The following is a 26713-nucleotide window of genomic DNA, read 5'->3' as shown; positions in this document are numbered from 1 at the left end:
AATAAATACATAGCTGTTATTCTAAGTTATATCCAAGCAGTTTAATGCAATAATATTAGAACAATAAAAATAAGAGCCACACTGTTAGATCTGCTGCAGGTCAAGACATTACTTCTCTCCCCAAACTTAACCCATTTCCAACAAGCCTTCTCTCTCTGTGTGGCCTAAGCTACTCCCTCTGCAGGTGTTTGCACTCTTGTGATTGACTGATTACTGCCAGTTCCATCAGTAGTGTGAATCTGGAGTGAGTTGCTGAAAGTTAATAGCCAGATGAAGCTTTAATGCTTTCTATCCAAGCCTATGTTCACATTACAAGACAAGCCACTTTGCTCAAGTCTGTTTTTTTCTTGTCGGTTCACATTCACTGTAAATGTAAGTGATCTGTATCTGTGTGTAATGTGAACACAGAATCTGTTCCTGAAACACCGTCTCACATGCTGCACATTGATACCTGTATAAACGCCTCCTTCTTCACCAACAACAAAACCCTCATATTAGAGAGAGGAGAGACTCGTAGCTTTATAAAGGGAAATGGATGAGTTAGCAGCTCATATGTGGAGCATCTTTTGCTGGAGTGGAGAGTAAACAGCTGCTCTGAAGTTCATGCTCAGGTCCAGGAGGTGTAGGAAAAAGGACAGGCGGTTTGCTTTTGCTGTTTTTTTTTTTTTTTTTTTTTTTTAAGCTATAGATTCACAGCTGCACCAAGAGATGCAGTGTGGGTAGGAGAGAGAAGCATGTAGCACTAATGCTAATGTGAAAAAGAGCAGTAAGATGCATGAATTCAGATTTGTCCGTTCACATTCAAGTCGCATGTCCACTTCAGCCTGATAATGTGAACACAGCCTAAGTGGTTTGAGAAAAGGTCCAATTTTCGAGGATTCATGTGCACACAAACCCCCCTGCTGGCCAAAACCCTTATTTTTTATCTTTATTTAAACTATTTTAAAGTTTCTACTTATTTAATGTAAGAAAGCGTAATATAGTACTTTGCAGTTTGAAAACTAGTTATGGGACTTTATTTGTGCTCCAACAAAAAAAAAAAGGAACAGGCAACAGTCAGGGTTTTTTTTTTTTCTGCCACGTTTATTCAAAGAATATTTAGACAAAAAAAAAAAAAAACTTTTTTAATGCAGAAAGAAAAATAAATGAATCCCACAAACGTTCACAATTTAAGTTATGATTTACGTTATTTTTTTTTCATGTCTATTATTATGAATGTATATAAACAGTATATTTACCAGCATTAAAGGATTGATTTAATTTCATGTAAGAGGAAAAAGGAAAAAATAACTAAAATATAAGATTGTATGATGAATGTTGATCAAGCTTGGCCAATCAGGTGTTGTCTCTTGATTTTATATATATATATATATATATATATATATATATATATATATATATATATATATATATTAATTTGACAATTAAATTAATAAATTCAATTAAAAAGGGACACATTTTTATGTATTTCCTCGCAGTAAAACCCAAAACTGCTCTGTTATTTCTGGTTTTAAATGTGTTTATCTCTGTCCCATATAAACATACTGTTATACTGATATAACTGATTGCATTAGATCATGGTTAATAATAATGTATAATAACTGACATATGTCTAATCACAAAAAATTCACACCAAAATCAAAAGTAAAAAATTATTTGCATTTAGGGATTACTTTGAGTCGTATGTATCAGTACAGAGGAGTTGCAAATTTATTATACCGAGTAATTTATAATTATAAATAATTAGAAATATTTTTTGTGGTTTTGGCACAAGTGCAGCAGTACTGTGTTGTTTAAATTTGTTTAGTTGCTGTTTTTTTTTTTTTTTTTTTTTTACAATATCCCTCTCAATAATTTTTTTACTTATTTATACTATTATACCATCTATAATATAATGTGTCGCCGTCCAATGAAAAACAAGTATCTCCAAAACAGCAACTTTACAGGAGAGGTGTAAAAACCTTGTTTACTTTCAAAGCCTTGTTTAAAGTCAAAGAAAAAAGAGTTTATCAGGTAAATTTAGAGAAATATAGAGAAAAGGGTAAAAATAACCCTCAAGGGACAGTGACAATATAATAATAATAATAATAATAATAATAATAATAATAATAATAACAACAATACAATTTTATTTATATAGCATTTTCTAAGGTAGTTATAATAATAATTGGAGCTGGAAATGCTTTAAAGTTTTATATATTTATTAAAAATAAATTGTAATATTTGTAATAGATCAAATAACATTGTGTACAAATAGATGTGTAGAGAAATAAACACTTTGATACCTCTGATGAAATCCATTGGAATGAGCAGCTGTTTAAAGTTTTTATACAATAAATTTTGCTGAACTTTCTATTTTTTTGTTTTACTTAATTTATTTTCATGTAAATTGTAAATCTGAAAATGTATACATGAATAAAAGTACATTGATTCATTGTAACAGGTGTATTTTCTTTATTATTCAATGATATTATAGCTGTTTTAGTAGCATGAAATAGTCCTTAAATTACAGTAATGTTGTTTATTGTAATAGAAAAGTCTGTTGGAGCCTAGAGCTAATTATATAAAAGTCTGTTTTTGATTATTTGTTCATTAATTCTAATAATTCTGTTATTTATTATGGTGTGTGTTGGATTGCTGATTGCACTTGTGCCTGCACAAAATATTCTATATAAAATAATGTGGAATAATACATTTTAAGTTTTTTACTATAATAATAATAATAACAATAATAATAATAATAATAATAATAATAATAATATAGTATAATAAGTGACTGTGCAGATTCCTCCACACTGTTCCCGTTAGGTTGCTATGGTGTTGCTGAGTGGTTGATATGGAATATGATGTTAAACTCAGTACAGCAGGGTGGTTATGATGCAGTAAGACATCAGCATTATGAATAAAAGCGTTGGTATGGTGGGTACGGATGTTGCCGTGGTGCCGCCGGTGACCGCTGGTCGCTGGGTATTGCTCTCCTCCCTCTGCTGCTCGACCATTGGTGGAGCTCCAGTGGACGCCAGATCCGGGTTCACTGCAACTGGAGGGAAGAAGGATGGAGGTGAAATTTGTTCACCTGTAAACGGGCTACAGGTAATACAGGTGATACAAAACCACCATTTATCTCTACAGTAAAATTGTTTTAGTTTTATTTATTTTACAATCTGAAAAATTTAAAGGCTTTTAAATCTTCTCATACAGGAGAGTTAGAGAAGCTGCCTGCCCACTATCTACTCTTAATACACTTTTAATTCTACTTTTACATCAGTTTTTAAGAAGAATCAAACTTGTCTTAAATTCTGTATGTTTGAAAATAGACATAAATACTAGACAACCAAGATAAAAGACATGTTAAAAGTGTTAAAAGACATATCCGCTAACTACGCCAAGCGCTAGCTCTTTCTCTTTTAAGAGAAGAGCATTATTGGCCTGTAGCCTGCTGCTAACCCCGGCTAGCACTGCTGTAGCACCATTAGCATCCGCATTACCCGCTATTCAGGGGTGAGTATTTTGGACTGTAATCTGCGTGTTTACCGTGTTATTAACAAGCTACGTGTGACAAAGTGCTAGCTAATACCACAGTTAGCTGCTAATGCTGCTGCACCAAGGAAATCTACGGAAATCTAAGCTTACTGTAAATAAACAGAAGCTCTTTAGTCACCAAAATAAACAGATTTCAGGAGAGAAACCTGTGTAGATTAACATCCAGCTCTCGTTTAACTTTAAACTAAAATGTTTTTTTTTTTTTTTAAGAATTACAGTTTTGTTTACTTAGCTTAGCTAAGCGGCAAGATCTGCTGAACTAAAAGGAAAACATGGCGGCACCCATGTTCCTTACTAGTGTTGCTTAATTTGCCTTACAATAAAATGTAATGCTGTGTATAGCAAGTGTGCAGGTTCACAATAAAAATGTTGGTTATTTCAAACAAGCTAGATAGCACACTACATGTTGTATTGTGGAAATATGTACATGAGCATGACTTGCATATAGCTAATGCTAATTAGCTAACTAGCTAACTAGCTAGTGCTTTCACTGCTGAACATAATTTCAGGCTCTTGATTGAATGTTTGTCAGTGTTTGAGGCGAGTTCTATTGTCGATTATAAAATCTTCCTGGCTACAGGAAGATAATTGGTGCATGTTTTAGTATGTTGAGTAAAACAGGATAAATGTTGTTGATATAGCGTTACAGACAAAGCAAGTCTCCCTGAAGCTGCGGGAGTCTCCCACATTTGGGTAGCGGCTCCCTGATGCCCGCGAGTCACATATAATCTCCCGGAATTCAGAACGAGCGCCCCAAGAAACGCGTCACAGGCCACAGAGAGGGTTCTGATTGGCCTGTTCTCTGCAAAGAGTCTGTGAGACAGCCAATCAGGTTTTAGTGTGGGCGGGCAGTGTTTTTCCCCCCTCCCGGACGGGATTTGTTCAGTGAGTGAGAGAAAGCAGATCATGGCGGAGGCAATATTAATAATTATTGTAATATGATATGAAATGTTTTTGATGTTGTGCAATTCTATGTGATATTGTAACTGTCAATATTTGTCAAATAAAGGCTTTTTTTCCAAAAAAAAGAAAAAAAAGCAGAGGCAGGGCCTTCTAAAAAAAGAAAAAAAAGATAAGACTTATTTCACCTCTAAATACTCTTAATTTTATAAAAAAAAAATAAAAAATCAATATGTGAGTAAAGTTTCGTTATCCTTTGGTGTGTGTGCAAGTTTTTTTTTTTGGGGGGGGGGGGGGGGGGGTTAACCTCCCTTAAATCAACTTTTGCAACCTGGGATGCCTAAATAACTGGAACTTCTAAGTAAGTAAAGTTTGCAGAGGTTTGTAGCTGTGGTTCTCACTCCCTGACATTTTCTTAAATAAGTAGATTTAACCATCTCCGAATAAGTAGTGGTTAGCTAGTCATATTAAAATAAACTATATAATATTTAACTAATAAATAAGAATTTGATGAAGAAGCAACAATCATGTTAATGTCATTTAATTTTTTTAAGTAAACAGTATTGAGAAATGTTGGTTAAGATTTACGTTATTTCTTTTAGTGCATCACAACTGATACATTTATGTCATCTTTACTCAATACATGAGGTAAAATCTACTCAAACAAAATGAGTGTGAATTGTTGCCTCACATTTATTGAGTAGGTTCTATAGGTTGTTTTTTACAGGGTAGTGCACCTCCTGGTGAGAGATCTTTCTTCTAGATATTCCTTACGACTTTTTGCCCAGAATTTACAGTAGCAGCTGATCAATCTTATCTGCAGAAGAGGGTTGTGTATTTGTGACTGTATAGAAAATAAAATTCGTCCAGAATAAAACTACTCACCGACAGTGATTGTGGAAGGAAGAATGTTCAGGTTGATTCTAGAGGAACGTACTGCAGATCTCAGAGTGTCGACCGTCTCTGAATCTTTTGGAACCACAGAGTCGTTTACGAAGATGAGCTGAGTGTCCAATGCAACTGCATTAGGCCTGAATATGAAGAGAAAACGGAAAGAAACGGTCAGATTTTCTTATGATAAATTAGCAACTCAGCTACTGTATATGCAGAAATTCTAAATTGTATTCTATTTATTCAATGTTTCTACCCTGAAAACTCTCGTTTTGTTGGTGAAATACTGTGAACGGAACTTAAAAGTTCTGCTATAACTGCTATAACTACATTATACTACACTGTTCTATTTTCATAGTAAATATATAACATGCATTACTATATCTATCTTATTGTATATGCATTCACTGTGCTATTATTGTCAACATCTTTTTATTATTTACTTATTACTGACTTTGATGCAGTGATGTCAGTAATGTGTTACTGTAATCTGACCCTTTTTTTCCAGTAAGGAGTAATCTAACGCGTTACTATTTCTTTTTCTTTTCTTTTTATTTCTAATTTTTCCCATTTTCTCCTCAATTTACACGGCCAATTTCCCAACCCACTCATTAGGACTCCCCCTATCACTAGTGATGGCCCAACACACCAGGAGGGTGAAGACTAACACATGCTTCCTCTGATACATGTGAAGTCAGACACCGCTTCTTTTCGAGCTGCTGCTGATGATGTAGCATTGCCGAGCAGCATCACAGCGCTAACGCTCGGAGGAAAGTGCAGTGACTCGGTTCTGATACATCAGCTCACAGACGCCCTGTGCTGTGGACATCACCCTGTGGAGTGATGTGGGGAGAGAGCGCCATCTACTGTACTGTACCCACCCAGAGGGAGCAGGGCCAATTGTGCTCCCTCTGAGCGCCGGCAGCTTGATGGCAAAGCTGCATGAGGGGTTCGAACCTGCGACCTCCTGCTCATAGTGGCAGCGCTTTAGACCAGCGCTAGACCACTCGGCGCCCCCACGCGTTACTATTTCTAATCCAGTAATCAGATTAATGTTACTTATCCAAATCACTGTGCGTTACTCTCTCTCTCTCTCTCTCTCTCTCTCTCTCCACCTCACACACACACACTCTCACACACACACACACTCTCACACCGCTCCCTTCCCCATCACCTTTACATTCCTCGCCTGTCTTTCTCTCTGGCGCTTGGCGTGTCTTTAGTTTCCGCCAGTTCTCGGGTTCCCTATCTCTGTATAAAGGCATTTTTTCCCGGCTGCGTCCCAATTCACTAGCCAGGGCAGCGGTCTGCACAGATCTGATTGGCCGAGGAGAGTGTTTGAAGATTTTACACCACACGTGATTGGTCTGCGAGTTTACTGTGCCGCAGAGCGCTCATACCGTAAAGTTCTGATGCTTAAAATGAACTTCATTTAATGAAATTAAATCCTTCTCAGTAGTTTATCGGTTTGGGTCCGTATTGGACAACGTCTGGGTCCGGACCCGGACCGCAGTGCGCATATATGTGATCCCTGGTCTAGACCATATACACGGTTCTGTTTTATAAAACCACTCCTTGCTGCCCTGCAGAGAACAACAGCTTCAATGTTCAGTTTTACAGTGTTAAATATGTCAGGTCAAGAAAGACTTTCTTTATTTTATATATTTTATAAAAACAAGTATTTATGTTTAGTAAAATCAAGAGAAATGGTCTTTTATTTTTATACAAAAACTTATTTTTTCAGGAAATAGTTCAACTTAAAATGTCTAGAGATAAATTGTTGCTGTTAAAAATGCATTTTCCAATAAAGGGAGTTTTGGTAAAACTGGTTATAATGTTTATGTTAAGGCGGCGGGAGGTGGTGTCTGCAGCTGCTGAAAGTAACTAATAAAGTAACTTGTAAAGTAACTTAGTTACTTTTAAAATCAAGTAATCCATAAAGTAACTAAGTTACTTTTCAAATGAGAAATCAGTAATCAGTAATCAGATTACTTAACATCACTGATTTGTTGTGGTGCGTCATTGTGTGTATGCAACATATGTTTGTTTGAAAAAATAAAAAAATATATATTCACAAAAAAAATAAAGAATATAAGTAAAATTTAATACAAACCATACATATATAACCATAACACTGAATCAATGCTGAATATAGATCAAATTGATGTGCTCAAATAAATCAATTCTGATGTTGGAGATCAACATTGTTTTTTTTAAGTGCAATATTTTAAATCTACTATTTATTTGATATTTATTCAATGTTACTCTTTGTGCAATAATACTGGTCACACCCTACCATAATCATATCTCTATGCACTAGATTTCTCCTTTACTTTATATATATTTTTAAGTATCTTTATATTTTTTCTGTAATTATTTTTGTATACATAGTATTTTTTTCTCTGTCCTTTCCTCTGTGCTGCTGTAACATTGTAAATGTCTCCATTGTGGGATTAATAAAGATAGAAAAAGGTGCTCCCCCTGCTGGTCTATAGAAGACTCTCAGAGGCAGTTTTTGGGTAGTGCACCTCCTGGTGAGAGCTTGGTGACTTTATAAAATGCCTCTACAACAAACACTCAAACACATTGTGCTCAGTTTACAGACTTTAAAAGACAGGGGGGCGCTAATTGCAAGGGAATTGGGGGGTCTGAATCCCATCAAAATGGGTAAAATCAGTAGTTTAGGAGGTTCAGGGGACACATTGATGACATTGGTGGACGAGGAATCTTGTAGCCTCACACTTTTAGTTCTTTCCTGCTGCTATTGAGTGTACTTCACACAGCTGCTCCTAAAGAGTCTACCCTCTGGTGACATCAACAACATGCAGTGCTATTGGGTGAACGTACCACAGTCAATAGAAAGCAAACATTTGCACATATTTGTAAATACTGTACAAATATTTCATTTTTAGTAATGCTGTATGTTTTGGATCTGCCCTGCTCTAAAAAAACATTTTGGTATTCAATATTTAGCTGCTATTCCTTTAAATTAGAATCAAGAATTACAATTTCTCAATTGGTTGCTTTGTTTATGTGTTAAATAACCTAACTACGTAATTATTGTTTTAGCCTTTTTTGTACTCCACTCCCCCTTAATTTGACTGCTGGCTTAAAGATGTAGCTGTATTTCTCTTTATTTCAGTGTTGGTGGCAAGTTGCAAAGTGGGTGGGTGAGGATGGTGGAAGGAGAATTAAGGGGTTTAAGTGATTAATGGGAACTGTTGGTAAAAATCAATGTATATAATTTATCTCTGCTCTGTAACCTCTTTCAATCTGGCTAATCCAACTAACAGAGTGGTCAAAATAAATAAAGAAGTGAATAAATAAATACTGTACCAGGGCATTAAGTTTAAGATGAAGGATCGGATGAATGTGAGCGGATACTCCTCTTGGAAACCTCGATTCATCTGCAATTAAAAAATATTTTAAACAATTAAACTACAAAGAACTGCAGTAAAGGTGTAAGATAAACATTTTTTCCTCACATTTTCTCCCAATTTAGCTAAGCCGATTGTCCCACCCAATCAGCTGCTACTCAGCTGTATAATCCCCATCACTAGTGATGCCCCAACACCAGGAGGGTTAAGAAGACCAGCACACGCCTCCTCCGATACATGTGAAGTCAGACTCCGCCTCTTTTTGAACTGCTGCTGATGCTGATGTAGCATTGCCAAGTAGCATCATCACAGCGCTAACGCTCGGAGGAAAGCAGCGCAGCGACTCGGTTCTGATACATCAGCTCACAGACGCAGCCTTGTATGTGCTGATCCACATCACCCTAGGAGTGATGAGGGGAAAGAGAGAGCGCCATCTACTGTACTGTACCCACCCAGAGAGAGAGCAAGACCCACTGTACTCTCTCGGGACTGCACAGAAGTTAAAAAAAGGATATAGAGAAATTTGTTTATATGGCTGAATTACCTCAGTAGTGACATTAAGGGCCAGATTCATGTACTCTTTGGAGGTAACATTGTTGTACGCAGGAATGAAGATTTTCTGGATGCTTATACGCAAAACCAGAGATCCCTCTCCGTCTTTAGCCGGCCCGGTCGCGTTCGACGTAGCGTTCGCCATAGCGGTTGACGTAGCGTTAGCTGTAGAGGTTGCCGTGGCGGTTGTGGTCGTTACAGCAGTGGCGTCGTTGTCAATCTGCGTATTTTGGGTTGTTAAGGCTGAGAACGGTGCAGTTGTATCAGGACTCATGTCCTGTATTCCAGTGGTTCCTGAAGATTGTATTAGATCGTTGGAGACGGGATTCGCCTCAGGTTTAGTGAAGACCTCTGTTTCTTGGTGACTGGTGGATTCTACTCTTTGTGTTTTTGCAGAAGCTGCACTTTCACTCAAGTCTTGATGTGTTGAAGACTGCTGGTGAAGTGTTGCATGGATTCCATTGGTTGATACTGGGAGTGTGGCTTGATTGATATCAGTAGCAGATGATGGAAGAGTTGATGTTTGGTGATGAGTGGAAATCTGTTGAGTTGAAATCTGGGCTTCTGTGGATTTAACAGTAATTGTAGACCCTTCAATTTCTCCTGTGGTGGAAGAAGATTGTCTAGAGATTGGTGCAGACGTTTTAGGTTTAGTTATTTTCAGTGGTGGTAAAGAAGAGGCAGAATTTGTTGAATATTTAGAGGTAGATGGAGCCGATGTAGAAATCTGTTTTCTGGTTGACAATCCTTCGTTTGGTTGAGCTGTACTGTGTGGATTCTGCAAAACAAAACAAAAAATCACATTTATATTTCCATTCACTTCCACTGTGTTATAATAATATCACTGACAGTTGGCTGTGGAATATTTAGCAATTAAGCAACATGACTAGCTGCTGCTTTTATACACCTGTGAACAAGTGATTCAGAAACACCTCAGTTCAATATACAGCTCTAGAAAAAATGAAGAGATCACTTCAGTTTCTGAATCAGTTTCTCTGATTTTGCTATTTATAGGTTTATGTTTGAGTAAAATTAACATTGTTGTTTTATTCTATAAACTACAGACAACATTTCTCCCAAATTACAAATAAAAATATTCTCATTTAGAGCATTTATTTACAGAAAATGAGAAATGACTGAAATAACAAAAAAGATGCAGAGCTTTCAGACCTCAAATAATGCAAAGAAAACAAGTTCATATTCATAAAGTTTTAAGAGTTCAGAAATAATCAATATTTGGTGGAATAATCAGTTTTGAACATCTCTGCTGGATTTTCTCAGTCAGTTTTATGTGGTAGAGTCTCCTGGAATTCAGGCTTTCAGTTAACAGCTGTGCTGAACTCATCAAGAGTTAATTACTTGAATTTCTTGTCTCTTAATGTAAAGTTTGAGAGCATCAGTTAAAGTAAAGTAGTGAAGAGGTAGAGTTACAGGTATACAGTGAATAGTGAATATTTGAGTAATGTTCGAATCCAGGTTATGAGAAGCAACAACTACTCAATTAAATAAAAAAACATAAATAGTCAGTCAGTCAATCCTAAAAGAAGAATTTCAAGACCTTGGAAAGTATCCTCAAGTGCAGTCGCTGCAGAGACCATCAAAAACATTATACTGATGAAACTGGCTCTCATCAGGATTGATTAGCCTAATGTTAAAGCTTCTTTAAAGAGGTTTTTCAATTCACATCTATATAAACTATATAAAATGAGCGGTGTTCCCCGACTGACATGTTGGGCTCTGTGTCAATTGAGTATTCAAATTTAATCAGAAAGCCAAAAAAGGACATAATTATATGCCTTAAATTAAAAATTAAATTAAAAATTAAAACATCTAAAAAAAACTCCTACCTTAGAAAAATCAGGATCCAGCAACTGCAGATTTTCCACACTCACAAACCAGGAGAAATTGCCAAGATTTTCCAAAGTCCAGTCCAGCGAAATATTAGGACCACAAGGTCTGACTGTAAAGAACAGAGAGAAGAAGTAAATATAAATATGGTATTTTTTGCATTATAAGGCACATTATGTCACACTAGTAAGGAACAGGGGTTCTGCCGTGTTTCCCTTCTAATTCATAAAGCTAAGCTAAATAGACAGAACTGTAATTCTTAACAAAAAAAAATCTTTTAAAGTAAAACGAGTCCTGGATGTTAATCTACATAGAATTTTCTCCTGAAAAACTTCCTGTTTATTTGGGTGAGTAAAGCACTTCTGTTTATTTACAGTAAGCTTAGATTTCCAGATTTCCGCTAAGGCTGGGTGCAGCAGCATTAGCATTAGCAGCTAACTGCTAGCATTAGCCGAGGAATCCTGATAGGAACCCTGAGGAAATCTGAGAGTGTTCCGGTAAGCCAGGGTGATATTAGCTAACATGGTAAATATGGAGACTACAGTCCGATATATTCACCTCTGAAAAGCGAAAGAGCTAGCACTTAGCCCGGTTAGCTTGTAATGCTAATTCTGCTCCAGCAGTGCTAGCCAGGTTTGGCAGCAGGCTACAGTCCGCTAATACTCACCTCTGAACTGAGAAAGAGCTAGCGCTATAAACGCTTAGCGGCTAATGCTAACGCTGCTCCAGTTTCAGTGCTGGAGAAACTTATAAAACAATAAAACTCCTGTATAACTCTGTACTTTAGCAGAGTGTCTTTACTGCTCTTTAATACCTGACTGGTAGAATTTATACATAAGGAGCACCAGATTATAAAGCATACTAATGATTTTGGGGAAAATGAAAGGATTTTAAGTGCAGCTTATAATGCAACAAATACGATAAAAAAGATATGAAAAAAATAAACATAATCTGAAGTAATTACCTGAACCTTTGAGTTTCTGAGTCTGCTTCAGGTAATTCACCAAAGGAGGGGTGATTTCTTGCCTTAAGCTTAAAGACATTTCCTCAAATCCCAGGTTCAGTCCTTTAACACTGTGGTGGAAGAGTAAAATCCCAGTTACACCAGTCATTATTCGCAAAGCAATGGAAATAAATGGGAAGGAATTTGAAAAAAGTGCTGGAAACTGTGTAAAAAAAACACATACTCACATTATTTTGTAAAGAGTGCAGTTGACGTTTACTAATATGTTTTTTAAGGTCTCTGGAGTTAGACTGGGAAAGAGAGGAACCAGCTTAATACAAAACCAGTCATTCCAGTCGGCATATGAGAATTCTGGGAAATGAGCGGTGATTATGTCCAGAGTCTGGTTGAGCATGAAGTCCCCGACTGCAGGGTGTATCTGTAGATTCTAGAGAAGATGAAAGTGAGAATCTTGGTGTTCAGTAAAGTCTTTCATCTCTAGGAAATTCCAAAGCGTTAATAATATAAAGGCAAATTTAGTAGTTCTTCTATTTGATGTTTTCTGTTTTCTTCTATTGATGTGTTCCACAAAGCACTTTAAGGCATTCTTTTAATGTTTCAAACTGAAGAACACCTAAAAGTTACTCCTAGAGCCCTAACTTACACTCTGTGCAAGGTGTTTTGCAATGCTCATCGCTATCTTACACCCCGCCAACAGTCTATCTTCACTCCTTCCTCCTGCCTGGTTTAAACAGCAGCAGATCTTCTGAATATATCTACACTGATGGGCGTGGTGTTCTGGAAATGAGGTGTGTTCAGGTACATTTCTGGAGTTTTATCTTGTTTATCTTGGTAACAGAAAACACAGGAGCTCCACTGACTGAATACAACCTAGACAGACGCCAACAGTCAGACGTTCATCGCTATCTTGGCTAGGGAGCAGTGCACAAACCCAACTTTTACATCAACAATAAACAGAATAGTAAATAAAATAACATTGCTGTTCCCGTAAATCAGTTTCCTCTGCTGAGAAGAGTTTGTTGAACACGTCCAGGTAGCTGCACCATTAAAATAGCAATCCACCAAAGACAGAGCTCACCTGATCTACTCTTAAAGAGAATGATGAGCAAGTGAAGAGACATGCTGATTGATTTATTATTTCACAATTTACCCAAAATTAACCACACCCATGATTAATTAAGAGAATTATGCCTTTTGCGTTGTGTTTCGAGTAGCACAAGGTGTACTTTTCCTGTCATTATGACAGCAAAGACACACTAACACGCCCTAAATCATATCAAGCTGTGACATCAACGGATCATCTATATCTATACTGACCTTTTTCTTCGAGCTGTTAGCCAGAACAGAAAAAAACTCATGTAAAGTCTTCAGACCATTTCCTTTTTTCAGACAGTTAAAAACCATTATCATCAGATCTTTCTTCTGAAGAGCATTAGAAGTTACAGCCTGATCAAAGACCTGCGACGCATTGAAGTCGTTTATTGAAGAAAACTGCAAAAAACAAACAAACACAAAAAAGAGAGAGGTTATCATCATTAGTTACTAAATTAACTCTACACAATCCTTTTGTTATATTTGAGTCGTAGATTTCTACCTTAAATAAATCAGGAATGAGCAGCTGCAGGTCCTCCAGAGGCATGTAGATGTAGAATTTGCCAAAGTTCTTCCAAAGCCAGTCAAAGTCTGTATTGGTGTTTGATCCACAGGGTTTAGCTGTGTTAAATTGGCACAAAAAGAGGAGAAAATGTTAAGAAATGCTCAAAATATATGACCTTGAGGAGGAAGTCATGAAGAACCCATCTTTAAACATAAAGAAATAACCATAACATTGTTTTTTAGAAAAAGCACAGAAAAAGGGGTGGACGATATGGCTGTAAATTAATATCACGATATTTCATGGTATTTTTCGCGATACCGAGAAATGAGATATGAGAAAACATTGAATTAAAAAAAAAAAAAAAATATATATATATATATATATATATATATATATATATATATATATATATATATATAAACAATTTTGTTCAATTTTATCAGATTTGTAACAGAATGATCAATAATCCTGAATTTCACAATACTAATAATAATGCACTCCAAATATCTCCATATATTCAGGATTAAAGTAAAATAAATGATACTGGACAGATATAATCTGTCTATAGTAGAAACTATATATAATGGGAAAATGAGAACAGTGTGATTTTTTTTGTTGTTGATAAAAACAATAAAAAAATTAGCACCCTGATATGTTTTATATATAATAATTAGGGGTGGGCGATATGGCTGTAAACTAATATCACGATATTTCATGGTATTTTTCCGTGATAACGATACTCTTGGCGATATGAGAAAACACTGAATTAAAAAAAAAATATATATATATATTTCCGCAATACACCACTACTGCAAAAAATGAAATTTTTCATTATTATTTTATTATTGCTTATTAATGATATGATATGGCACACCCCTAACTGAGATATTAAGAAATAGTAGCGCAATCTAATCTCCGGGTGCCGCCATCTTTTACCTTTACTTTAAGATTGCGGCGCTCGGGCATTAGATTACGCTATAGGATGTAAACAGTGGTGTTTAATAAGCTTCGTGTGTAGTTTTAAAGATATTAATGGCTCGTTTAAATATCAGGGCTCTCCGGATTCTACCAATGAGATGTAGAGCTACTTTAAGCTGGATAACGGCAAAATATGCCCCATATATCTATTTTAAAGCATGTTTGGACAAACTAAAAAAATGCTGCATCTCAGAAAGCTGCAGGAGAGCGGAGGTGGGCTATTCAACAAAGGTTAGTAAACCTTATCTTGTTTTACTGCAACAATTGAAATTGGAAAAGATCACAAGGATTAAATTTCTTTACAGACTATATTTCATTAGAAAAAAATGTTTCGGATCAGCAGCAGTTGAGTAATATTTGGAACCCTATTACGAAATCTGTAGTATTATAAGTGAACTGATGCCACAGCGATTTAGCTAAAACGTGAGCATAGTAATTTGAAAAGACATAATCCCAAAAATGATCTATTATTATTTTTGTTTTGTTTTATTTTTTTTATTTCTTATTTGTGTCTTCCTTTTTCTGTCTATTTGTTTGTTTTGGTATTTATGTCCTGCCTTGAGAATTATGCATTATTAAATGTATTATTATAGAGTGAAATAAAGTATTAGACCTCCAATGAGGGTGGGTGGTGGTGGGCAAAAAAAAAAAAAAGTTTTACTACACCAAAAGTCAATTAGTCAATTTTACACCAGAGTTCTCCTTTAAGTTACTGTTTAGGACCTAATTCTCAAGTGAGGTGAATAAGTTGAGAACACCTGGTTTTAAGGTATTTACCTGCTCTAATGATTTTCTGAGTCTCCCTCAGGTAATTCACCAGAATTCTTGTGATGTCCTTCTGTAAACTCAAGCTCATTTCATCAAACGCCATGCTCAGTCCACTAACACTGTTAGGAAACAAATTTAACATTCAAATTAATCAAATAGATGTTTGGGCAAATTCTGCTTTGGCATTTGTTTGATATGAAAATGTATTTAAAAAAATAACATATACTCACATTATTTGGTAAACGGTGCAGTCGACCTTTGCTAATATGGTTTGTAACATATTTGGAGTCAAACTGGGCAAGAGAGGAACCAGTCTGAGACAAAACCAGCTGTTCCAGTCAGCTATGGAAAACTCTGAGAAATGGAAGCTGATTATGTCGAAGGTCTGTTGCATCATGATGTCTCTCGCCACGTGTTCGATTTTTGCCGACTAGAAAGAAAAGAAAAGCATATTAACATAAATTATTTATTCTGTTTAATCAGCTTAAAAAGCTTTTTTTTAATTGTGCCCAAATGAGCCTTGATGCAAGCAGCCCCATTGCAACAGGGCAAGCAAACCAATCAATTGCACCCCTTTAATTTCTGTGATGGTCAAAGCAGGCGACTCTGTTATCAGAATCTGTTATCAGAATCCCCCTCAAGGGGGCGCTCCTACTAGTTACTAACAGTCGCCAGTCAGCCAGGTTCATCATTCCTGCAGCCGGAAAAATATGGACCTTCAGCAATCATAAAGCGATGGAGTTATCCAACAGGAAAAGCCAGAAACGATTAAGGAACACAAAGGAAGATTGTGTACAAACTGCGTAACTTAGCAGCAGGTAGGCTAACAACTAAATGTATGGGTATATATGTTTATCTTAGCTATCTTAGCCTGGCAGAAAGTGCTAATGGTAATGGTACCCGCACTGCTCTGTAATTAATCTACAGTTACAGTAGATATAGAATCACCAGCAGTGTAATCTGTTGTACCCGTACTGCTCTGTAATTAATCTACAGTTACAGTAGATACAGAATCACCAGCACCGTAATCTGTTGTACCCATACTGCTCTGTAATTAATCTACAGTTACAGTAGATACAGAATCACCAGCACTGTAATCTGTTGTACCCATACTGCTCTGTAATTAATCTACAGTTACAGTAGATACAGAATCACCAGCACTGTAATCTGTTGTACCCGTTTTGCTCTGTAATTAATCTACAGTTACAGTAGATACACAATCACCAGCACTGTAATCTGTTGTACCCGTACTGCTCTGTAATTAATCTACAGTTACAGTAGATACAGAATCACCAGCACTGTAATCTGTTGTACCGGTACTGCTCTGTAATTAATCTACAGTTACAGTAGATACAGAATCACCAGCACTGTAATCTGTTGTACCCGTACTGCTCTGTAATTAATCTACAGTTACAGTAGATACAGAATCATTTGGAGCAAAGAACAAATAGGTAAAATATAATAAATTATGTGGTTTTATTAATTTACCTTTTTTTCCAGACTATCCAGGAACTCTGTAACGTTCTTCAGAGCATTTACTTCTCTAAGACAGTGGAATATTTCGGTAATGATTTCGGTTTTATTTACGGCTGCAGATCGTAAAGCCAGATCAGCTACTTGTGAGAAGGTCAGGACTCCTGGTGATGAAGATCTGTTAGCTGTACTTTCATCTATTCTAGAGAGCAACATGTTGCAATTAATGATTGTTGTAGATTGTTGGGTCGTGGTGGCGTTTGTTGTTGCATTTGTTAAAGTTAAAGAACCTGTTGTTCCAGCTTTTGATGTTACATATTGGGCTGTTGTCTTTCCTTTTGATGTTAATATCTGCGCTGTTGTTTTTCCATTTGAAGTTATAGATTGTGCTGTTGTTTTTCCTTTTGAAGTTATAGATTGTGCTGTTGTTTTTCCTTTTGAAGTCACAGACTGTGCTGTTGTTTTTCCTTTTGAAGTCACAGACTGTGCTGTTGTTTTTCCTTTTGAAGTCACAGACTGTGCTGTTGTTTTTCCTTTTGAAGTCACAGACTGTGCTGTTGTTTTTCCTTTTGAAGTCACAGACTGTGCTGTTGTTTTTCCTTTTGAAGTTACAGACTGTGCTGTTGTTTTTCCTTTTGAAGTCGCAGACTGTGCTGTTGTTTTTCCTTTTGAAGTTACAGATTGTGCTGTTGTTTTTCCTTTTGAAGTCACAGACTGTGCTGTTGTTTTTCCTTTTGAAGTTACAGATTGTGCTGTTGTTTTTCCTTTTGAAGTCACAGACTGTGCTGTTGTTTTTCCTTTTGAAGTCACAGACTGTGCTGTTGTTTTTCCTTTTGAAGTTATAGATTGTGCTGTTGTTTTTCCTTTTGAAGTTACAGACTGTGCTGTTGTTTTCCCGTTTGAAGTTACAGATTGTGCTGTTGTTTTTCCTTTTGATGTTAGAGATTGTGCTGTTGTTTTTCCGTTTGAAGTTACAGATTGTGCCGTTGTTTTTCCTTTTGAAGTTACAGATTGTGCTGTTGTTTTTCCTTTTGATGTTAGAGATTGTGCTGTTGTTTTTCCGTTTGATGTTACAGATACCAATGTTGTTTTTGCTGTTAAAGTTACAAAATCTGCTGTTCTTGCTATTGAAGTTAGAGACTCAACTGTTGTTAGACAATCTGGTGTTGATAATCCTTTTGATGTTCCAGAATCTGCTTTTGTTGGATTTGATAAAAATTGAGATTTTGTTGTTGTTACTGATGACGTTCCAGATCCTCTCTTTGTTGTTTCAGATGAAGTTCCAGATCCTCTCTTTGTTGTTTCAGATGAAGTTCCAGATTCTCCCTTTGTTGTTTCTGATGAAGTTTCAGATCCTCTCTTTGTTGTTTCTGATGAAGTTTCAGATCCTCTCTTTGTTGTTTCTGATGAAGTTTCAGATCCTCTCTTTGTTGTTTCTGATGAAGTTTCAGATCCTCTCTTTGTTGTTTCTGATGAAGTTTCAGATCCTCTCTTTGTTGTTTCTGATGAAGTTCCAGATCCTCTCTTTGTTGTTTCTGATGAAGTTCCATATTCTCTCTTTGTTGTTTCTGATGAAGTTTCAGATCCTCTCTTTGTTGTTTCTGATGAAGTTTCAGATCCTCCCTTTGTTGTTTCTGATGAAGTTCCAGATTCTCTCTTTGTTGTTTCTGATGAAGTTTCAGATTCTCTCTTTGTTGTTTCTGCTGAAGTTCCAGATTCTCCCTTTGTTGTTTCTGATGAAGTTCCAGATCCTCTCTTAGTTGTTTCAGATGAAGTTCCAGATCCTCTCTTTGTTGTTTCTGATGAAGTTCCAGATCCTCCCTTTGTTGTTTCTGATGAAGTTCCAGATCCTCTCTTTGTTGTTTCTGATGAAGTTCCAGATTCTCCCTTTGTTGTTTCAGATGAAGTTCCAGATCCTCTCTTTGTTATTTCTGATGAAGTTCCAGATCCTCTCTTTGTTGTTTCTGATGAAGTTCCAGATCCTCTCTTTGTTGTTTCTGATGAAGTTTCAGATCCTCTCTTTGTTGTTTCTGACGAAGTTTCAGATCCTCTCTTTGTTGTTTCTGATGAAGTTCCAGATCCTCTCTTTGTTGTTTCTGATGAAGTTCCATATTCTCTCTTTGTTGTTTCTGATGAAGTTTCAGATCCTCTCTTTGTTGTTTCTGATGAAGTTTCAGATCCTCCCTTTGTTGTTTCTGATGAAGTTCCAGATTCTCTGTTTGTTGTTTCTGATGAAGTTTCAGATTCTCTCTTTGTTGTTTCTGCTGAAGTTCCAGATTCTCCCTTTGTTGTTTCTGATGAAGTTCCAGATCCTCTCTTAGTTGTTTCAGATGAAGTTCCAGATCCTCTCTTTGTTGTTTCTGATGAAGTTCCAGATCCTCCCTTTGTTGTTTCTGATGAAGTTCCAGATCCTCTCTTTGTTGTTTCTGATGAAGTTCCAGATTCTCCCTTTGTTGTTTCAGATGAAGTTCCAGATCCTCTCTTTGTTATTTCTGATGAAGTTCCAGATCCTCTCTTTGTTGTTTCTGATGAAGTTCCAGATCCTCTCTTTGTTGTTTCTGATGAAGTTCCAGATCCTCTCTTTGTTGTTTCAGATGAGGTTTCAGATCCTCTCTTTGTTGTTTCTGATGCAGTTCCAGATTCTCCCTTTGTTGTTTCTGATGAAGTTTCAGATCCTCTCTTTGTTGTTTCTGATGAAGTTTCAGATCCTCTCTTTGTTGTTTCTGATGAAGTTCCAGATTCTCCCTTTGTTGTTTCTGATGAAGTTCCAGATCCTCTCTTTGTTGTTTCTGATGAAGTTCCAGATCCTCTCTTTGTTGTTTCTGATGAAGTTTCAGATCCTCTCTTTGTTGTTTCTGATGAAGTTCCAGATTCTCCCTTTGTTGTTTCTGATGAAGTTTCAGATCCTCTCTTTGTTGTTTCTGATGAAGTTCCAGATTCTCCCTTTGTTGTTTCTGATGAAGTTCCAGATCCTCTCTTTGTTGTTTCTGATGAAGTTTCAGATTCTCCCTTTGTTGTTTCTGATGAAGTTCCAGATCCTCTCTTTGTTGTTTCTGATGAAGTTTCAGATTCTCCCTTTGTTGTTTCTGATGAAGTTCCAGATCCTCTCTTTGTTGTTTCTGATGAAGTTTCAGATCCTCTCTTTGTTGTTTCTGATGAAGTTTCAGATTCTCCCTTTGTTGTTTCTGATGAAGTTCCAGATCCTCTCTTTGTTGTTTCTGATGAAGTTCCAGATCCTCTCTTTGTTGTTTCTGATGAAGTTTCAGATTCTCCCTTTGTTGTTTCAGTTGAAGTTTCAGATTCTCTCTTTGTTGTTTCTGATGAAGTTTCAGATTCTCCCTTTGTTGTTTCTGATGAAGTTCCAGATCCTCTCTTTGTTGTTTCTGATGAAGTTTCAGATTCTCCCTTTGTTGTTTCTGATGAAGTTCCAGATCCTCTCTTTGTTGTTTCTGATGAAGTTCCAGATCCTCTCTTTGTTGTTTCTGATGAAGTTTCAGATCCTCTCTTTGTTGTTTCTGATGAAGTTTCAGATTCTCCCTTTGTTGTTTCTGATGAAGTTCCAGATCCTCTCTTTGTTGTTTCTGATGAAGTTTCAGATTCTCCCTTTGTTGTTTCAGTTGAAGTTTCAGATTCTCTCTTTGTTGTTTCTGATGAAGTTTCAGATTCTCCCTTTGTTGTTTCAGTTGAAGTTTCAGATTCTCTCTTTGTTGTTTCTGATGAAGTTTCAGATTCTAACTTTGTTGTTTCAGTTGAAGTTTCAGATTCTCTCTTTGTTGTTTCTGATGAAGTTTCAGATTCTAACTTTGTTGTTTCTGATGAAGTTCCAGATCCTCTCTTTGTTGTTTCTGATGAAGTTTCAGATCCTCTCTTTGTTGTTTCTGATGAAGTTTCAGATCCTCTCTTTGTTGTTTCTGATGAAGTTCCAGATCCTCTCTTTGTTGTTTCTGATGAAGTTTCAGATCCTCTCTTTGTTGTTTCTGATGAAGTTCCAGATTCTCCCTTTGTTGTTTCTGATGAAGTTTCAGATCCTCTCTTTGTTGTTTCTGATGAAGTTCCAGATTCTCCCTTTGTTGTTTCTGATGAAGTTCCAGATCCTCTCTTTGTTGTTTCTGATGAAGTTTCAGATTCTCCCTTTGTTGTTTCTGATGAAGTTCCAGATCCTCTCTTTGTTGTTTCTGATGAAGTTTCAGATTCTCTCTTTGTTGTTTCTGCTGAAGTTTCAGATCCTCTCTTTGTTGTTTCTGATGAAGTTCCAGATCCTCTCTTTGTTGTTTCTGATGAAGTTTCAGATCCTCTCTTTGTTGTTTCTGATGAAGTTCCAGATCCTCTCTTTGTTGTTGCTGATGAAGTTCCAGATTCTCCCTTTGTTGTTTCTGATGAAGTTCCAGATCCTCCCTTTGTTGATATTTCTGTTGAACTTCCAGATTCTCCCTTTGTTGTTTCAGATGAAGTTCCAGAATCTCCCTTTGTTGTTTCTAATGAAGTTTCAGATCCTCTATTTGTTGTTTCTGATGAAGATCCAGATCCTCTCTTTGTTGTTTCTGATGAAGTTCCAGATCCTCCCATTGTTGTTTCTGATGAAGTTTCAGATTCTCTCTTAGTTGTTTCTGATGAAGTTCCAGATTCTCCCTTTGTTGTTTCAGATGAAGTTCCAGATCCTCTCTTTGTTGTTTCTGATGAAGTTCCAGATTCTCCCTTTGTTGTTTCTGATGAAGTTCCAGATCCTCTCTTTGTTGTTTCTGATGAAGTTCCAGATTCTCCCTTTGTTGTTTCTGATGAAGTTCCAGATCCTCTCTTTGTTGTTTCTGATGAAGTTCCAGATCCTCTCTTTGTTGTTTCTGATGAAGTTCCAGATTCTCCCTTTGTTGTTTCTGATGAACTTCCAGATCCTCTCTTTGTTGTTTCTGATGAAGTTCCAGATTCTCCCTTTGTTGTTTCTGATGAAGTTCCAGATCCTCTCTTTGTTGTTTCTGATGAAGTTCCAGATCCTCTCTTTGTTGTTTCTGAAGAAGCTTCAGATTCTCTCTTTGTTGTTTCTGTTGAACTTCCAGATTCTCCCTTTGTTGTTTCTGATGAAGTTCCAGATCCTCTCTTTGTTGTTTCTGATGAAGTTCCAGATCCTCTCTTTGTTGTTTCTGATGAAGTTTCAGATCCTCTCTTTGTTGTTTCTGTTGAAATTCCAGATTCTCCCTTTGTTGTTGTTTCTGATGAATTTCCAGATTCTCCCTTTGTTGTTATGTCTGTTGAAGTTCCAGATCCGTCCTTTGTTGTTTCAGATGAAGTTCCAGATTCTCCCTTTGTTGTTTCTGATGAAGTTCCAGATCCTCTCTTTGTTGTTTCTGATGAAGTTCCAGATCCTCTCTTTGTTGTTTCTGATGAAGTTCCAGATTCTCCCTTTGTTGTTTCTGATGAACTTCCAGATCCTCTCTTTGTTGTTTCTGATGAAGTTCCAGATTCTCCCTTTGTTGTTTCTGATGAAGTTCCAGATCCTCTCTTTGTTGTTTCTGATGAAGTTCCAGATCCTCTCTTTGTTGTTTCTGAAGAAGCTTCAGATTCTCTCTTTGTTGTTTCTGTTGAACTTCCAGATTCTCCCTTTGTTGTTGTTTCTGATGAAGTTCCAGATCCTCTCTTTGTTGTTTCTGATGAAGTTTCAGATCCTCTCTTTGTTGTTTCTGTTGAAATTCCAGATTCTCCCTTTGTTGTTGTTTCTGATGAATTTCCAGATTCTCCCTTTGTTGTTATGTCTGTTGAAGTTCCAGATCCGTCCTTTGTTGTTTCAGATGAAGTTCCAGATTCTCCCTTTGTTGTTATTTCTTCTAATCTTCCAGATTCTCCCTTTGTTGTTATGTCTGTTGAACTTCCAGATTCTCCCTTTGTTGTTTCAGATGAAGTTCCAGATCCTCTCTTTGTTGTTTCTGATGAAGTTCCAGATCCTCTCTTTGTTGTTTCTGATGAAGTTCCAGATCCTCTCATTGTTGTTTCTGATGAAGTTTCAGATTCTCTCTTTGTTGTTTCTGTTGAAGTTACAGATCCTCTCATTGTTGTTTCTGATGAAGTTTCAGATCCTCTCTTTGTTGTTTCTGATGAAGTTCCAGATTCTCCCTTTGTTGTTGTTTCTTTTGAAGTTCCAGATTCTCCCTTTGTTGTTGTTTCTGATGAAGTTTCAGATCCTCTCTTTGTTGTTTCTGATGAAGTTTCAGATTCTCCCTTTTTTGTTGTTTCTGATGAAGTTCCAGATTCTCCCTTTGTTGCTTCTGATGAAGTTTCAGATTCTCCCTTTGTTGTTATTTCTGTTGAAGTTCCAGATCCGTCCTTTGTTGTTTCAGATGAAGTTCCAGATTCTCCCTTTGTTGTTATTTCTATTGAACTTCCAGATTCTACATTTGTTGTTCTTTCTGATGAAGTTCCAGATCCGTCCTTTGTTGTTTCAGATGAAGTTCCAGATTCTCCCTTTGTTGTTATTTCTTTTGAACTTCCAGATTCTGCCTTTGTTGTTATGTCTGCTGAAGTTCCAGATCCGTCCTTTGTTGTTTCAGATGAAGCTCCAGATTCTCCCTTTGTTGTTATTTCTGATGAAGTTCCAGATTCTCCCTTTGTTGTTATTTCTGTAGAAGTTTCAGAATCTCCCCTTGTTGTTATTTCTGATGAACTTCCAGATTCTCCCTTTGTTGTTATTTCTGTTGAAGTTCCAGATCTGTCCTTTGTTGTTTCAGATGAAGTTCCATATTCTCTCTTTGTTGTTTCTGATGAAGTTTCAGATCCTCTCTTTGTTGTTTCTGATGAAGTTTCAGATCCTCTCTTTGTTGTTTCTGATGAAGTTTCAGATCCTCCCTTTGTTGTTATTTCTGTTGAAGTTCCAGATTCTCCCTTTGTTGTTATTTCTGATGAAGTTCCAGATCCGTCCTTTGTTGTTTCAGATGAAGTTCCAGATTCTACCTTTGTTGTTGTTTCTGATGAAGTTTCAGATTCTCTCTTTGTTGTTGTTTCTGATGAAGTTTCAGATTCTGTCTTTGTTGTTTCCGATGAAGTTCCAGATCCTCTCTTTGTTGTTGTTTCTGATGAAGTTCCAGATTCTCCCTTTGTTGTTGTTTCTGATGAAGTTTCAGATTCTGTCTTTGTTGTTTCTGATGAAGTTTCAGATCCTCTCTTTGTTGTTTCTGATGAAGTTTCAGATCCTCTCTTTGTTGTTTGTGATGAAGTTTCAGATCCTCTCTTTGTTGTTTCTGATGAAGTTTCAGATTCTCTCTTTGTTGTTTCTGATGAAGTTTCAGATCCTCCCTTTGTTGTTATTTCTGTTGAAGTTCCAGATTCTCCCTTTGTTGTTATTTCTGATGAAATTCCAGATCTGTCCTTTGTTGTTTCAGATGGAGTTCCAGATTCTCCCTTTGTTGTTATTTCTGATGAAGTTCCAGATCCGTCCTTTGTTGTTTCAGATGAAGTTCCAGATTCTACCTTTGTTGTTGTTTCTGATGAAGTTTCAGATTCTCTCTTTGTTGTTTCCGATGAAGTTCCAGATCCTCTCTTTGTTGTTGTTTCTGATGAAGTTCCAGATTCTCCCTTTGTTGTTGTTTCTGATGAAGTTTCAGATTCTCTCTTTGTTGTTTCTGATGAAGTTTCAGATCCTGTCTTTGTTGTTTCTGTTGAACTTCCAGATTCTCCCTTTGTTGTTGTTTCAGATGAAGTTCCAGATTCTCCCTTTGTTGTTATGTCTGTTGAAGTTCCAGATCCGTCCTTTGTTGTTTCAGATGAAGTTCCAGATTCTCCCTTTGTTGTTGTTTCTGATGAAGTTTCAGATTCTCTCTTTGTTGTTTCCGATGAAGTTCCAGATTCTCCCTTTGTTGTTGTTTCTGATGAAGTTCCAGATTCTCCCTTTGTTGTTGTTTCTGATGAAGTTTCAGATTCTCTCTTTGTTGTTTCAGATGAAGTTCCAGATTCTCCCTTTGTTGTTTCTGATGAAGTTCCAGATCCTCTCTTTGTTGTTTCTGATGAAGTTTCAGATCCTCTCTTTGTTGTTTCTGATGAAGTTTCAGATCCTCTCTTTGTTGTTTCTGATGAAGTTTCAGATCCTCTCTTTGTTGTTTCTGATGAAGTTCCAGATCCTCTCTTTGTTGTTTCTGATGAAGTTCCAGATTCTCCCTTTGTTGTTTCTGATGAAGTTTCAGATTCTCCCTTTGTTGTTTCAGATGAAGTTTCAGATTCTCTCTTTGTTGTTTCTGATGAAGTTCCAGATCCTCTCTTTGTTGTTTCAGATGAAGTTCCAGATCCTCTCTTTGTTGTTTCTGATGAAGTTCCAGATCCTCTCTTTGTTGTTTCTGATGAAGTTCCAGATTCTCCCTTTGTTGTTTCTGATGAAGTTCCAGATTCTCCCTTTGTTGTTTCTGATGAAGTTTCAGATTCTCCCTTTGTTGTTTCAGATGAAGTTTCAGATTCTCCCTTTGTTGTTTCAGATGAAGTTCCAGATCCTCTCTTTGTTGTTTCTGATGAAGTTCCAGATCCTCTCTTTGTTGTTTCTGATGAAGTTCCAGATCCTCTCTTTGTTGTTTCTGATGAAGTTCCAGATGAAGTTTCAGATCCTCTCTTTGTTGTTTCTGTTGAACTTCCAGATTCTCCCTTTGTTGTTGTTTCAGATGAAGTTCCAGATTCACCCTTTGTTGTTATGTCTCTTGAAGTTCCAGATCCGTCCTTTGTTGTTTCAGATGAAGTTCCAGATTCTCCCTTTGTTGTTATTTCTTCTAAACTTCCAGATCCTCCTTTTTTTGTTATTTCTGTTGAAGTTCCAGATTCTCCCTTTGTTGTTATTTCTGATGAAATTCCAGATCTGTCCTTTGTTGTTTCAGATGGACTTCCAGATTCTCCCTTTGTTGTTATTTCTGTTGAAGTTCCAGATCCGTCCTTTGTTGTTTCAGATGAAGTTCCAGATTCTCTCTTTGTTGTTATTTCTGTTGAAGTTCCAGATCCGTCCTTTGTTGTTTCAGGTGAAGTTCCAGATTCTCCCTTTGTTGTTATTTCTGTTGAAGTTCCAGACTCTCCCTTTGTTGTTATTTCTATTGAACTTCCAGATTCTCCCTTTGTTGTTCTTTCTGATGAAGTTCCAGATCCGTCCTTTGTTGTTTCAGATGAAGTTCCAGATTCTCTCTTAGTTGTTATTTCTGTTGAAGTTCCAGATCCGTCCTTTGTTGTTTCAGGTGAAGTTCCAGATTCTCCCTTTGTTGTTATTTCTTTTGAACTTCCAGATTCTGCCTTTGTTGTTATGTCTGTTGAAGTTCCAGATCCGTCCTTTGTTGTTTCAGATGAAGCTCCAGATTCTCCCTTTGTTGTTATTTCTGATGAAGTTCCAGATTCTCCCTTTGTTGTTATTTCTGTAGAAGTTTCAGAATCTCCCCTTGTTGTTATTTCTGATGAACTTCCAGATTCTCCCTTTGTTGTTATTTCTGTTGAAGTTCCAGATCTGTCCTTTGTTGTTTCAGATGAAGTTCCAGATTCTCCCTTTGTTGTTCTTTCTGATGAACTTCCAGATTCTCCCTTTGTTGTTCTTTCTGATGAACTTCCAGATTCTCCCTTTGTTGTTATTTCTGATGAAGTACCAGATCCGTCCTTTGTTGTTTCAGATGAAGTTTCAGATTCTCCCTTTGTTGTTATTTCTTTTGAATTTCCAGATTCTCCCTTTGTTGTTGTTTCTGATGAAGTTCCAGATTCTCCCTTTGTTGTTTCAGATGAAGTTCCAGTTTCTCCCTTTGTTGTTGTTTCTGTTGAACTTCCAGATTCTCCCTTTGTTGTTTCAGATGAAGCTCCAGATTCTCCCTTTGTTGTTCTTTCTGATGA

The 26713-nt window shown here is 36.7% G+C and overlaps 1 protein-coding gene across 2 annotated transcripts in view; it reads right to left on the bottom strand.

Moving 5' to 3' along the window:
* Positions 1 to 1155: 1155 nt before the first annotated feature.
* The window catches only part of LOC111191225 (serine-rich adhesin for platelets-like), a 51743-nt gene continuing 26185 nt past the window's right edge, over positions 1156 to 26713 (bottom strand). The window contains exons 15-28 of one of the 2 annotated variants that reach the window (XM_049482578.1): positions 21491 to 26339; positions 19491 to 19540; positions 16907 to 18236; positions 15649 to 15848; positions 15428 to 15537; positions 13670 to 13788; positions 13393 to 13566; positions 12303 to 12502; positions 12076 to 12185; positions 11111 to 11223; positions 9256 to 10041; positions 8671 to 8741; positions 5329 to 5474; positions 1156 to 3040 (exon numbers count right to left, since the gene is read on the bottom strand). In XM_049482578.1, the coding sequence (XP_049338535.1) occupies positions 2856 to 3040; positions 5329 to 5474; positions 8671 to 8741; positions 9256 to 10041; positions 11111 to 11223; positions 12076 to 12185; positions 12303 to 12502; positions 13393 to 13566; positions 13670 to 13788; positions 15428 to 15537; positions 15649 to 15848; positions 16907 to 18236; positions 19491 to 19540; positions 21491 to 26339 (8443 nt within the window). In that variant the 3' untranslated portion in view covers positions 1156 to 2855. The remainder of the gene's footprint in view (positions 3041 to 5328; positions 5475 to 8670; positions 8742 to 9255; positions 10042 to 11110; positions 11224 to 12075; positions 12186 to 12302; positions 12503 to 13392; positions 13567 to 13669; positions 13789 to 15427; positions 15538 to 15648; positions 15849 to 16906; positions 18237 to 19490; positions 19541 to 21490; positions 26340 to 26713) is intronic. The other variant, XM_049482579.1, reaches the window with a different exon arrangement.

The sequence above is a fragment of the Astyanax mexicanus genome, chromosome 8, assembly GCF_023375975.1.
Source record: "Astyanax mexicanus isolate ESR-SI-001 chromosome 8, AstMex3_surface, whole genome shotgun sequence".
Classification (NCBI taxonomy): domain Eukaryota; kingdom Metazoa; phylum Chordata; class Actinopteri; order Characiformes; family Acestrorhamphidae; genus Astyanax; species Astyanax mexicanus.
The sequence above is the reverse complement of the archived record's forward strand: the minus strand, read 5'-3'. Positions and strand labels throughout refer to the sequence as shown.